Below are 13946 nucleotides of genomic sequence, written 5' to 3'. Positions count from 1 at the left end.
TGTTAGCAGCTCTCACAGCTCAGCAGTTCTGCACCGAAAACCATTTGCTCCTGGCAATAATTTACTGGCTTGTAGCAAAGAGCCTAACTCAGTTGATTGGTAGCGGAACTGCTCTAGAGTCAACACCCATAGGAGAGCAGTCAATCAAGCAGAATGTGGAAAAATACTCCACTGGCATGTGAAGCCTGAGAAACTGAGTCACAGCTTGAAAGCTGCTGACACTCCTGCCTAAAACAGTTTGCTTCTAACCATATTTTATGGATTACAGGATACCCTGGAATAATGACACAGCTTCTTAATGTGGTGGCTGAAGAATAATGCATTCCACAGAAGATAAAAAGGTTAGTGACAAAAAGATCTAGTAGCTGGACAGTTCAGGGTTTTCCTGCGGCTCTATGCTCCAATCCCGTTTCAGGAATCCAGTTTTAACTGTATCACATGGTGGTGCTTCCATCACTTCCCTTGGGTGAACACTGCATCCCTCAAACAGATCTCGCTAGCAAAAAGTTTGCCCTGATATTTAGCCTACAAATCATTCCTTTACTTAATTCTATCTCGTAACTTCTGTATCATGCTAACCAATTCCTCCTGCTCCTTGATACCAGCATCCTTCAACGCTTAGTGACTGCTACACCCTCCCCTTAGATGTTTAGCCAAGAAATAGATAACTATATTAAATTTCTTTTTGTCTCCTGTCATAATATGTAAAATATATAGCTCCTTTCATCCCGAAGGGTGCCTGTGTACTGGCTGGAGCCAGCTGTGTCCGATCTGGACATGCAGTACCATCCAATCATGGCTCAGCGATTGGTAGAACTGTGTGACCCTCCATGAAGTAGTGATGGCTTTATTCACAGCAGATTGGACATTACTGAGACATTCCTGGAGGAGGAATCTGAGTTACCTTGTCCGGTTTGGGCCACATCAATATTTTTCAGTGAGACCATGAGGATTTTCTGCACAATCCCAGAATGGAGGTGGCTGGTGCCATCTGTGAGGCTTGCCTCCCTACGGAGAGTTGCCCGAACAGGACTCTTTCAGGCTGCTAACTCAGTATCCTCACAAACCATATAATCACCCCATGCGGAGCCATATTCCATCGACACCAATGGAAGACACCATAATCACAAGAGAGACTAGCGTTTCTGTGCTTTGGAATGGGAACTCTTGTTTCTTGATGCCCGAGCCCTGAACAAGGAGATGGGGAGGGCAATGCTATTTCCTCCCAGAAGCTGGTCCAATAAAAGCTATTACATCACCGACCTTGCCTCTCTCATTCCCTCCCAGGCTCAGACAGTCATACCACCACACAAACCCGCCAAACAATGAGAGCAAGGGGGCTATTGCTGGCCTCCACAATTCACAACAACACAAACTCCATATGCTCACCAGACCCTCGCCCAGAAACTACAGGTCCAAAACAAACACCCACACAGCAATGCTCCAGAAATGCAGCTGTGGCGGGGCGAACAAGGGTAGGAAAAAAGCAAAGACAGATTAGCGGACACACATGTTCATTCCAGAGTTTGCAACGTGCTTTGGGATCCTTTGGAATAACAAGAGCTATAGGAGAAGTCAAAAAGGCTAACAAAACGTTAGGAACTATTAGGAAAGGGATGAAAAATAAGACACAAAATATAATGCCATTGTATAAAATCCATGGTGTGTCCACACCTTCAATAGTGTGTCTAGTTTCAGTCACCCCATCTCAAAAAGGATATAGGGGAACTGGAAAAGGTTCAGAGAAAGGAAACAAAGATGATGAAGGGTATGGGACGGCTTTGACACAAGGAGACAAAAAGATTATGGCTGTTCAGCTTAGAGCTAGAAAAGTGGCAAGGAGGATATGACAGAGGTCTACAAAATCCTGAATGGTGTGGAAAAAGTGAATAGAGAAGTGTTATTTACCCTTTCACACAATACAAAAACCAGGAGTCACCTGATGAATGAAATTAATAACAAATTTAATACTAACAAGAGGAAGAACTTTTTCACACAACAAATCTGTGGAACTCATGGCCAGGGGATGTTGTGAAGACCAAACGTAACTGGGTTCAAAAAAAGAACTAGATAAGCTCATGGAAGATAGGTATATCAACGGCTCTTAGCCAAAATGGTCAGAGATGCAACCCCATAAAAAGTGACCCTAAACCTCTACCTGAAGCTGGGAGGGGAAAACAGGAGTGGATCTCTCTAAAATTACCACATTCTGTACACTCCCACTGTAGCTCTGGCACTAGCCACTGTCAGAGACAGGGCTACATGGACCATTGGTCTGACCCAGTATGGCCATTCTTATATTCTTAGGTTAGTGCTGAGAATCTTAAGATTCCTCTTTAAAAAAAAAACCAAGTGTCTTTGGGATTTCTCCTTCCCAATCTTTTTTTCTCCATGTGTTAAATTAGTTTCCCCTCTAAATTAGCTCCATACAGATGCATACAGAACCCCCTGACTTTACTCACCATGCACAACACACTTCCCATTAATAAGGGGAAGGACAGGGTTAAGTAAACCAGCATCAGCGGGGAAACGGTGGAATGTCATTTGGCAAGAGCCTGGATGCGACAAGGCCAGAAAGAGAGAGGAGTCCAAGATAACCCCAAAGCTGAGCCACTGAATGATGGAGAGGATAGCAGAGTTGTTGCCAGTGACGGAGACAGACCAGTGAAAACAGTGTTAGCACTATACTTAAATATTCCCCTACAACAGATTCAATCTTAATATTGAAGCATTGTGAGAAAAAAAAATGGACCAAGCTATTTTCTTTGCTCAAGATGAGGGGAATTGAAAAGGTAAATAAAGAGAATTTCCACTGTAATAATGTTAGGCATTATCAATGAGGAAGGTTATAATTCATTTTCATAAAATCAATCCTTACCTGTCAGTGCCCACTAATTATGAAGGAATCAAACATCACTGTCTAGAAAACATGCAAATACCCTGTTGGGCATATTTTGTGAGTTTTTTTAGTCCTGGAAGGATCAAATTAAAATTTTGCACTGACCTGCTCAAGATTGTTCATGCTCCACTAAGGTTTACGAGTTTTCACTAATGAGAAAAATACTGGGGCTATATGTGGGGTGCAGTTAAGTGTTTATCTCAAAATGAATCTGTTATGCAGCACATGTTTTGTAAGACAACACAAACCCCAAAATATCCAAGATAATATTCACCATGCTGGTCTGCACAGACAGATTGACACACACTTACAGACTGCTACATAATGAGCCATGTAAGTTTCTGAATGCCCATCTGGAATTAAGTGAGGAATCAAACTTGGATGTTAACTGTCTTTTGGGCACCAGTGTGGCCTAGTGGGTAGGGTACTAGGGCTGGGACTCAGGAGATATGGGTTCTATTCCTGGCTCCGCCACTAGTCTGCTGAGTTACAATGGACAAGCCACTTCCCCTCTCAGTGCTTTAGTTTCCCCATCTGTAAAATAGGGATAAAGATTAAGATGACCAGATAGTATGAAAAATTAGGGACGGGGGGGTTGAGATAGTTGCCTATATAAGACAAAGCCCCTAATATCAGGATGGTCCCGATAATATTGGAACATCTGGTCACCTAGTAACGATCGTGATCTCCTTTATGAAGTGCTTTGAGAACTACGGATGAAAAACACTAGATAAGAGCTAGGTATTAATGATTATTCTTTTAAAGTCATTAAGAAAAACAAGGTAACTTTTTAAAAAATCTCTCCAGGGCCTGCTACAAAACCAGTTGCTAAAGAGCGGCTGTACTCAGAGGAAAGTGGAACAGAACTGTATCCAGCAGCTCTGATTTTCCTCTTGTACTGCGATAAATCTGGTGTAGCTACTGTGGCGCTGCTCCGAGTCAGGATCCCCATACACACTGGCCCTTCAACACTATTTTCATGTACACGAGGTAGCCTCTTACACAGGTTTCACAGCATGCCCAATGGAATCATTTCTAAATTGATCCTGCTGTCAAAGAAACAAAACGGGAGTTTAGAGCCCAATGCCCATTGCAAGTCAATGCGAACTGGGCACCATATCTCACCCTAGAACACTGCCCTTCGTTCTCCCAGCCCAGACTGCAGGGATACGGCGCTGGGTTCTTACCTCTGTAGACTCTTCCTGCTCATTGATTACGAGGAAGGCATCCTCAGTAGCTTGGCGCTTTGCGTCTGCAATGGTTTGTTCCATGCGGGCCCTCTCGGATGCAATCATTTCAAATGCCTTCTGCTCTGCCTCAGCCACAGCTTTCTGCACCTCAGACATGGCCTGGCGCTTCACCTCATTCACGGCTTCTTCTGGAAGGAAACAACAGCCTCATCAACCAGCCTCGCAGGCAAAACAAGCCTCGAACAAAGATGACTGAGTGAGACTGGGAAGGAAAATCCCCCTTGGGCAGCACTATTCAATGTTAGGGTGGATACACTAAAGTAGGGGTTGGCAACCTTTCAGAAGTGCTGTGCCGAGTCAACATTTATTCACTCTGATTTAAGGTTTGGCGTGCCGGTAATACATTTTAATGTTTTCAGAAGGTCTCTTTCTATAAGTCTATAATATATAATTAAACTATTGTTGTATGTGAAGTAAATAAGGTTTTTAAAATGTGTAAGAAGCTTCATTTAAAATTAAATTAAAATGCAGAGCCCCCCGGACTGGTGGCCAGGACCCAGGCAGTGTGAGTGCCACTGAAAATCAGCTCGCGTGCCGCCTTCGGTGCACGTGCCATAGGTTGCCTACCCCTGCACTAAAGAGACAATAAGCAGATAAGAACACTGCTCATGCCAATGAACCTCACCCCTGAGCTGAAGAGACAACCTCTAGGGAGAGAGGGGAGTCCAGTAGCCACAGGAAAGTCAATCCATGGCCACTCTGCTGAGGCCGACAACAAGGGTGCCTACTTAGTGCCAATTGCCATGATGCTTACTAGGATAAGCCTACCTACTGGCAACCAGTCTAAATCCACCATCTGGTTCTACACAGCCCTGATGCCAACGGCTTCTGGTCATTATCCTATCAACTTGTAGCCACTGAAAACCAAGAGTATTGGAAATCCAGGCAGGAGTAGGTCAACAGTAAGCAAAAACAAACAAACAAACAAAAAAGAGGCTAAAAACACCAGATTGAAGGCTCAAGAAACGGAGGGACCCATCTTAGTTTAGATGAAATGGTGCTGGGTTGCGTTGGGATTTGTTTCCCTAATGTATTAACTCCAAACCTCTACACTCGGCCGTTGGGCAGATCAAGTTCAGACCTACGTTTTCCCAAGTGCGTCTCCAACAGCTTCCCAAACTTGTCTCCCCAGGCATGTATACTTATGGGCTCGGCATGCACTGAATGTAGCACACAAACTCCCAAACTGCGCACACACATCAAGTGTGCGCTCAGCTCAGGTGCATGCATCTTTGCAAATCTAGGTCAGCATATAACCAGCCAGCCAGGGAAGGAACAGCACATTCAAGATGCTTTTTACAAGCATGACTTTGCATCTGGCCCTGTGTCCCATCTGCATTTATCTTAAGCTTGTGGTAACTCTATCAAGTGACCATCTACAAATACTTACCAGCTTTCTTCCATATCTCTTCAGTAACATAGCCTGTCCCCGACCTGCTGCTGAAGTCCCGCTGGGAATCTGTGGAAACAAGGAATGCACTGACGGATCAGCAGTGTCTCCTCTCCCTGAATTATTTTGCTTAAACAGCCATTCCAAACCCTGCAGGAAAGCTATGAGAACCTGCAGCCAGTGTCTATAAACCTAGCTAAAGCACCAAGGGACCATGATAGGCTTAATAGCTAAAACCCAAGCAAGTGATTTCTGCAGCTAAGACCATTCATCAAATGGCAAGATGATAAATGAACTTTTAATTAGTGTCCTGCATGATTTATTGCACAGTGTAATCCACTTCCATCTTCTGATACTTTATAATCATCACAGACTATATTTATAAATATACCTCATCAAACATCTGCTATGTGCAATGATTGTGAAGATCAATCTATACTAACCATGTATTACATTAAATACAGCACTTTTCATTTTCAAAGATCCCAAAGGCAACTCACAGACTAAAAATGAAATACAAACTGTGCATCTCTTAAAGCTGTAGGTGTACAGACAACACGCCCAATACTATACAAGCTCAGTGAGATCAAATGTGACAGATGCTGGTAAACGGTATCTCTATTTGGTATCATGTGATCTCAGCCATTTAAAATATATTTCCATTGGAAAGGTTTTAGAAATCCAGTAGTATGGCTTTTACACACAATCCTTTCTGGTATTTTTTTTAAAATGTTTTTCTAAAGGTTCACATGACTTCAGAAAAATTAAACTAAACTAAGTCAAAGGGTAATGGAAGAGGCAGAAATATCAGAGTTTGTTGTTCTGTGTGTACAAAACTCTGCAATGTACACACAGCTATTTCACTGACTTTGAGGTTTTTGATCTAACTGCACCCTCTAGCTTAAAAACACTGGTATTACAGTCCTTGATATTACATCCTGTTAAGGGAGAACTCAACAAGATTCCTGCTCTTTTAAGTCATTTTTAACACCTTGGTGCTGTAGCTACTACCTTAGTCCTGAGCAGCTTTAAAAGGCTGTTGTGTTCTGAGAAGCAACTACGTTCAATGGTACTCCCTGTACTGAACAGATCTGCTCCCTGCGTGTATTCATTACCATCTGCTGACTCCAGTGACTTTTTACCACTTTGCTGCTCCATTAGAATCAACATCGATAAGACAGGGAGCTGGGTTCTGTCTCTTTTGTGAGGTCAACAGAATTATTTGCTAGGTTCTAGTTGGTTAAACCTGTAAAAATTCAACTGAAGGCAAAAGGGCTGCACAGGTGTCCCTGAGGGAATCATTTGTCCTGCAGCTTCTTTATTACCTATGGCAAAGAAATGAATGAATGAGTCCAGCTTGACTCTCAGAGCCCCAGGTAAATCCGTAGGGCAGGCAGGTAGAGAAAACAAAAAGCAACATGTTTTTACTTGTAATTTAAGTGCCTGTGATCTGGAATTTGAGTGACAAACAGAACTCCACAGTGCTATTTTTAAGGGTAGAGTAGAGCAGAGCAGAATAATAATTCCTGGCATACCATTAAAGACTGTACTTCCAATATATTAAGAGGGGCCATCCATAGGGCATACCTTCTTCATGACTTTAAACGGATTGAATGACAATGATTTCTTTCTAATGAAAACCTGCTTCTAAACCAAAGCCTACAGTTCCTTGGCACCTTCAGAGATATCATGGTGCCAATTAGTACTGATTTTATAATTATGGCTGTAACCATTCTACACTCTATTCTCGGTCCTCTTCCCCCCAAAATATTTCCAAAGAGAAACTTCTATAGAGAAATTTTAATTTTTGCAAAGTTTGGGGGAAGCTGCTCAAGTCATTTCAGAACTACAGGCAGCTACAAGTTCACCATGCTTCCAATAACATTTTTTTAAAAAGAGCATTCACTATTTTTGGGGTGCACCTGAAACTCAACGTCAGCTTGGTTTTCAAGTTTCAGATCTATATGATACTCTCAAAGTAGGGCAACGGCTAATCTGGAGAAACCCTTTCAGTCTCAGAGCGTACGAACAACTTATTCGTCCTCCAGTCACTCACTGATCATGTACATTTCAGAGCACTTGATCCAACCAGATGTTGCCAAGAAACATTTCACATTCCGCTGCTTTTAGATCTGATACATTAGATGAACCAAAGGGCCCTGTTTCTAAGCCTCTAGGTTTAAGTCTCCCCCAAATCTGGAGGACGCTGCTGTGGAACCACAGCCTCAAGTAAGCTGCCTTGCAACAACGTGGCAGCAGCTGGCTCCCTCTCTTACCACTGCTGATGGAGTCAGAGCTCCCAGGACTGTGCTGCCTCGAGATGAATTCACTCCCTCCCTTCCTTGTCTCTGCACTCTCGCTGCACCGCCTCTTCCAGTAGTTGAGCTCCTCCCGGTCAGCCTCCTGACAGCGCCGCAGAACAGCCATGGAGCGCCTAGTCTTCTCCACCATTTCCATGATGCAATTCAAAGCCTGTTGGGGGGGAAAGGTGCATTTTCAGAACTGGTTACCGAAGCCTGTTTCTTTGGCATTCTCTAGAGCAGTGGAAGATGCCACATTGAGAGGGTACTTCCCAACAACAGGCCCAGCCTGCTTACGTAGACCAAAGAACGCAGAATCATTTGAATGCAATGGGGAAATCAGAGACATTCAAAGTCCCGGTGAAATAAAGCAGAACATTCTCTCAACCGCTGAGATTTTTCTTGTTAAAGTATTATTCAAATGAGTCCTGCATAAGCATTATCAGATCCATGATAGCAGGTTCCTATTTGACTCCTTATTCTTTACTATATATCTACAGATGAGACTAGGGACCTGTCCCTGTTTAGACCAATTATCGGCATAATTTCAACCACTGGAAGGTATTTAATATGCTCAGACACCCAGGAAAAAAGAAATAATATCAGCTACTCTCACACAATTACTGTTCAAAAATAGCTTTTATTCATTCCCCTGACATTTGGTGGAGAGCCCCATTTTGAAACAGTGTGGGACAGAATTAGTGAGAAATTTCCCTTTATTGGTCTGCAGCTCTAATCAAGTCACTGATTTACAGAAGTGAAATTTCAACAAAATTTTTGGCTATTTCACATCAGCCATGTGAAAGAGGGCTGAAATCTGACACTCTTAATATTTCTAAAACTCTTCCTGAAAAGGTTAACAGAGAGCATACTGTAGTCTAAATTTCTATGCAACTCCCATCATCTGGAGCTGCACAGAAAACAGAGGGGAATGCAGTGTGCACCCAGTGATTCTCCATCAGCCCGTTAGATTGACTTTGCCTTAGGGAAAAAGACAGTTGTCAGCAGGGATCCTAGTTTTCCCATGATAAAAAACTGTGAAGTTCTCTGATAAAAAAATAAATAAATAAAAATCCACGTTTTTCTGATTAAAATGAAACACTGAACTTTAGTCTCCCTAACTACAATACATAAGTTATCAGTTGAACACAATGTTTTATTTAGAATTTTTAAGCAAGTTCGAAACCTACAAGCGTCATCAATCATTATAATAAAATAAATTAACAGAATTGCTCTCCGGCTACCAGCAGCTTCTCACACTGCCCCAGAATACATTCCATGCCCCACTCCCCCCCAATGGGCATACCCCCAGTTTGAGAACTTCTGGAATAAGTGACACTGGTACTTTCAGTAAAATGTAGTGAATAGTTAATATATGTTTTTATTTTTTCACAAAATGTAAAAGCTAAAGATTCTCTGTAAAAACGCAAATTATGCATTTTTCTGCAGCAAATGGATTTCTACGATCCCTGTTGTCAGTAACTAGCCATATCCCAGCCATGCAGGATTTAGGAAATGCTTTAACTTTGATATCATCTCTCCTCTCACAACACAATTTTATCACAATTATGTTATATGCAAGGATCAATTTGAAAAGCCTTTAGTAGTTTTGGTTGACTTCACGGAGTCCCAGAATCCAGGATTAGTATCAGAAGAATGAACAGTATTTTGGGGTAAACTTCCAGCCAGGCCTCTGTCCAGCCTCCACTTGTGCACATGCAAAATTATCACTCAATTTGGTCAGCACTTTGTAGATGAAAACACCTGTTCAAATGCTAATATTTGTACGTAGCCTCGAAATAGTCTTGTACCCGTACATGCATGCAAGCGGTAGCACTGCGTCCAATTGGTTTCGCAGGTGCCATGGTTACTAATTGAGCTCAGAGGCATTAGCTTATTTAAAGGTCATAAACACGTTTTCACAGACATTTGTGCCTGCAAAATGCAGGTGTAAGCCCTAGGTGAATGTATGTTACAGATTCCCCTGTGCCTGACCCACAGAGGGTATGGGTCTGTTACAGACTCAGCTACCGAACTTTTGTTCAAGCTGCAGTAGCTCTGAAGGTCCCATGTTCAATCCCCACAGTGCCAAGCAAGATGGCATTTGTCACAAAGACACAACTTTGTGCCACCTGTCCATGTCACAAGCAGCCCTTCGTTTCCAAACACACCCAAGAAGATAGCAATGCCCCCGCTCTACTTAACATTGCATTATCAACAGCAGCAAAAAAAAAAAGTCTTTGTTCTTCTTCAACTAGCAATAGCAATTACAATGTCTTTACATTACACTGCAGTTTCCATGAAAATATATTGTCTCCTGCGGTTTCCTTACCTGCAGGATGCTCTGCGCCCTTCCGACTGCCTTCACAGCACAAAGACATTTACTCTGTTTTAGCCAAAACCCAGATTATCACAGGAGATCATAGACTTGTTATGGAAAATTCGGCAGCAGTTTTAAAACGTTTTTAGTGCACACTAAACCAGGCCACTCAGAAAATGCTGATTTGGCACCACCTATGACCCAGTCATGTAAAATGAAGCAGCTGGCGGTTTGGTTGCTGGGTCCTCAAAGGATTTTTTTTTTTTTTAGGTTCCTTACGTGATCGAGATGCTTCCACTCATCAGCCCACTCTCTCTCTGTTAAGCGATGGTCCACGAGCTCATCCTGATAGCCTCCATTTAAACCTGTTAAGAATTACACCCAAAATTAGGACCGGACAGGATGATTTCTTCCATTAGACTTTACAAATTGTGGTCTGGTAGCTCCAGCCAGCAGATAACAAATAAGGCTTGTTAAACTGAAACAAATGTATGTTTCAATAGTGAAGAGCAGTGGCGTGGAAAAGAGAAAAACCTTGATTTGAGCAAGTATTTTTTCCCTTTAATCCCAAAGGCATGTACTTCCTATGAAACTGGGCTCTGAGAACATGGCTACACTGCAGCTAGTCACCTGAGTCCAAGCCCACCAGACCTTCTGGGGTAAGCTTTGGTGGCTAGCCCAAGCTACAATGTAAACACTGCTACTTCAGTGCGGTAGCTTGCGCAGAGTCTGTCGATCCATGCTGGGAGGCACACTCCCCATTGCAGTGCAGGACGTACCCTGTATTGCCTACAGTAAGAGGGACCACTCAGACGACAGCAGATAGCTCCACTTACGCGGTATTCTAAAGCGCTCCTGCAACTGGTTGTTTAGATACAGCTGCCCCGCCCCCCACAGGTTCATCTGCCTATAGAAAACGATTTCCGGCAATGTGCATTTTATTGGCAGATCTCCTCAGTATGCTGCCCAGCTGTGTACTGGACCATTCCATAGGAATGCTAGTATGACAGATTTGGCAAGATGATGGGGCCACGGCTTTCTTACTGAGATTGCTATGTCTGTCGCGCATATCCCTCTGTTCCAAGAGCTTGTTGGGGTCTCTGTACAGGTGGGAAGTTGCGATGTCTTCCAAGGTGTAGTGCTGGAGTGGAGGTGGGGTTGGATGGAACTGCCCAGCAGGATTCATGAGGGGGAGAGCCAGGGCAGGGCTGTGCCGCGGAGCTGGACTAATGGTGCACACTCTCTTGGCCGGCGGCTCCGACGGGAGCGGGTCTCTCTCAAAACTATTTTCTTCTCTTCTGCAAAGAAGCCAAAAGAGGTGAATTTCTGTCAGCTCTAAGAACATATTTAGAAAGGGAAAGAGATGAACCCAGCTGTCCAGAGAGAGAAACAGATTTCAGACCAGGACTCTGGGCAGCAGCACTTAGTAGGAACAAGCTGGGAAGGCAAAACAAATGTATTACATTTGAAAAAACCCAAACCACAACTACAGGACACACTGCCATTGGGGGGGGGGGGGGGGAGGGAAGAGAGAGAGAGCGAGCCGAGAGGATGTTAATTTAAATTATTTCCAGTTGCTCTTCTCTAAACTCAAGGCCCATCCTATGTAATTATACACAAAACTTTATCCAAAATACAATCAGCAAAGCTTAAAATAGACTTCCAAAACACACCCGTCCCTGCCCCTCCGTATCTCCCCCAGAACAGCCTCCTGTTCCCTACGCACTCCACTCCCCCAGGGAAAGCCTCGGGGAACAGCCACCTCTTGCATTTTAGGCCAGACTGAAGATGACATGCTAGCTTCTAGCCAGCGAGGCTCTCAGGCAGACTGCTTGATAGCGTATCAGTGCCTGAAGAAAACCCTGTGAAGTCTGGCGCAGCGTCCTCACAAGCACACCATTCTCTTGGAGTATTTTTATGGAGCCACGTTGGACACAGAAGTGAGAGTGAATTAGAGGTGTCATTAACTGTGAATGAGAGTTTGACCAGGCCATATGGCTTAACAGAGGGCAAGAACAACATCCTCCCGCGGCATTAGATTTCACTTTGACTTAACTGCTCCAGGACCAGGGCCACTACTTAACAACTGAATTGAACATGCAGCTCCCTTTACCTGTCTGGACTATGTCTCTTCCCATTTCCATTCACCTCCATCAGCAGCTCAGAGGAGTCGGCTGGGGACGTGGTGTTTGTGTTCAGCAGGATGTGCTCATGCTGGGCCAGGTACTGGGAAGGCGTTTGCTTGGCAGCCCGGGCGCAGTGCAGCAGCTCCCTCTGCAGCAAGGGAAGGTTGGCCTGGAAAACAGGTTGCACTTCATTGCAGCTTTGGTTTGTAAAGTCTGACAGCAGTGTCGATTCCATCTGTCTACTTGACTCCAATTATCTGTCAAAATGGCACGACTAGCATCCACAGTTTAAAATTAACAGTGCCTGTGCTATAGCCTTGCTGTGCGTTAAAAAGGCACTGTATGATGTTTGTATATGTGACATGTGCGTATGTGAAAAAACTGTTCTCTCGAGAAGTAGCGAGGGCCTGAAACGAGTTGCTTTAGGAAACAAAACGTTACACAATAACCTTCCTTGTGATTCCAGCACCTTGACTATTTCAGGGCCTTGCAAAGCTGAAAGCAAGGCCTGATTAGATCACTGCTGAATTTAGTTCTGTTTTATTTTTCTGGCAACAAATAGACAGGATAGGCCTTAATATGCTGTTAGGGCTATCCCAGATTGCTGTATAAACAAACATTTAGAACATACGTTTTATGCCTTTAGTGCATCTCTGATGAAAAGATGACAGCATTCAACATTACATATCAATTACTGATTTGTTTTGGTGGAGTGCATAATTTCTCTGAAACCTCAGAAACTCCCTTCCCTAAGTACTTGTATTTCCTCTGTTCAATACATGCCCAGCTGGTCTGCTGAAATTAGTTATGGAGTAAACAAGAAATAAATTGTGATACTTGGAGTTAAAGAGAATGTGTGGAAAAATGAGATTATGCTAAGAAACGTGTCAGGAAATTCAGTCATCTCCTTCAGATGCAATCAGCCCAGGGGAAATGGACAATACAGGATCTTTAATGATGTCCATGACAAAGTCACACTTTCCCTCTGAGCTGGTCATATTAGGTCAACATGACTGTATATTGTGGTCTGTCTTCCTGCAACTGTAAGTGTAATTGCTCTGATGAGTTTCCTGTTTACTGGTTCCCAGCAATTGCAGTGCTGCCAAACAACACGTTAGCGAGACCCTGCAGTTTCACCATCACCTTCAGAAATGGAATCACAAAGGGACGAAGAGGGAAGTTGGTGGCCTCTTGGAGCTTGCAGTGAAATTCCTCAATTGTCACTGTAGAGTTCTGTAAAAAGAAGCAAAATGAAACTCCATCTTCTGCATAGTTTAATCCTTAAAATAAATTCCGTGTGAAGAAGGAATCCAATGAAACTTGAAGTTAGCCTTTCCATTTGGCATGTGGGATCAATAATGTTTGCACCAGATTTTAGTCAGCAGCACCTTATCTCCTAACTGGCCTACCAGTCCATTGCTGCAGAGGATGACTGAAAGACTTCCCAAATCCACGAAACGTACTCCACAACCCAAAATACAACAGAAATTGCTTGAGTTCTGTGGAAGCACCATAGTGATTTCAAACGTGGCTTTAAATAATTGGTTGGAAACACTGATTGGGTACCATCCCTTCTACTCTGTAGGTAAAAAAGCCTGCATGCACTATAATCATTTCTAACACTTGCACAAATACTAATCCTAATGCACACGCAGGTGAGT

At 43.4% G+C, this 13946-nt stretch overlaps 1 protein-coding gene and 1 long non-coding RNA gene across 4 annotated transcripts in view; one reads left to right on the top strand and one right to left on the bottom strand.

The window, feature by feature from the left end:
- The window catches only part of CBFA2T2 (CBFA2/RUNX1 partner transcriptional co-repressor 2), a 91810-nt gene that overhangs the window by 4314 nt on the left and 73550 nt on the right, over positions 1-13946 (bottom strand). For 2 of the 3 annotated variants that reach the window (XM_039498398.1, XM_039498400.1), the window contains exons 4-10: positions 13429-13518; positions 12273-12454; positions 11204-11457; positions 10439-10524; positions 7816-8011; positions 5540-5608; positions 4087-4277 (exon numbers count right to left, since the gene is read on the bottom strand). In XM_039498398.1, coding sequence (XP_039354332.1) covers positions 4087-4277; positions 5540-5608; positions 7816-8011; positions 10439-10524; positions 11204-11457; positions 12273-12454; positions 13429-13518 — 1068 coding nt within the window. The remainder of the gene's footprint in view (positions 1-4086; positions 4278-5539; positions 5609-7815; positions 8012-10438; positions 10525-11203; positions 11458-12272; positions 12455-13428; positions 13519-13946) is intronic. The other variant, XM_039498399.1, reaches the window with a different exon arrangement.
- LOC120380582 lies at positions 6745-13626 on the top strand. The gene is made up of 3 exons (XR_005587816.1): positions 6745-6915; positions 10430-10648; positions 13374-13626. It is a non-coding gene; the product is annotated as an uncharacterized LOC120380582 (long non-coding RNA).

The sequence above is a fragment of the Mauremys reevesii genome, linkage group 13 (assembly GCF_016161935.1).
Source record: "Mauremys reevesii isolate NIE-2019 linkage group 13, ASM1616193v1, whole genome shotgun sequence".
NCBI lineage: Eukaryota > Metazoa > Chordata > Testudines > Geoemydidae > Mauremys > Mauremys reevesii.
This window is presented reverse-complemented; position numbering and strand designations above follow the sequence as displayed.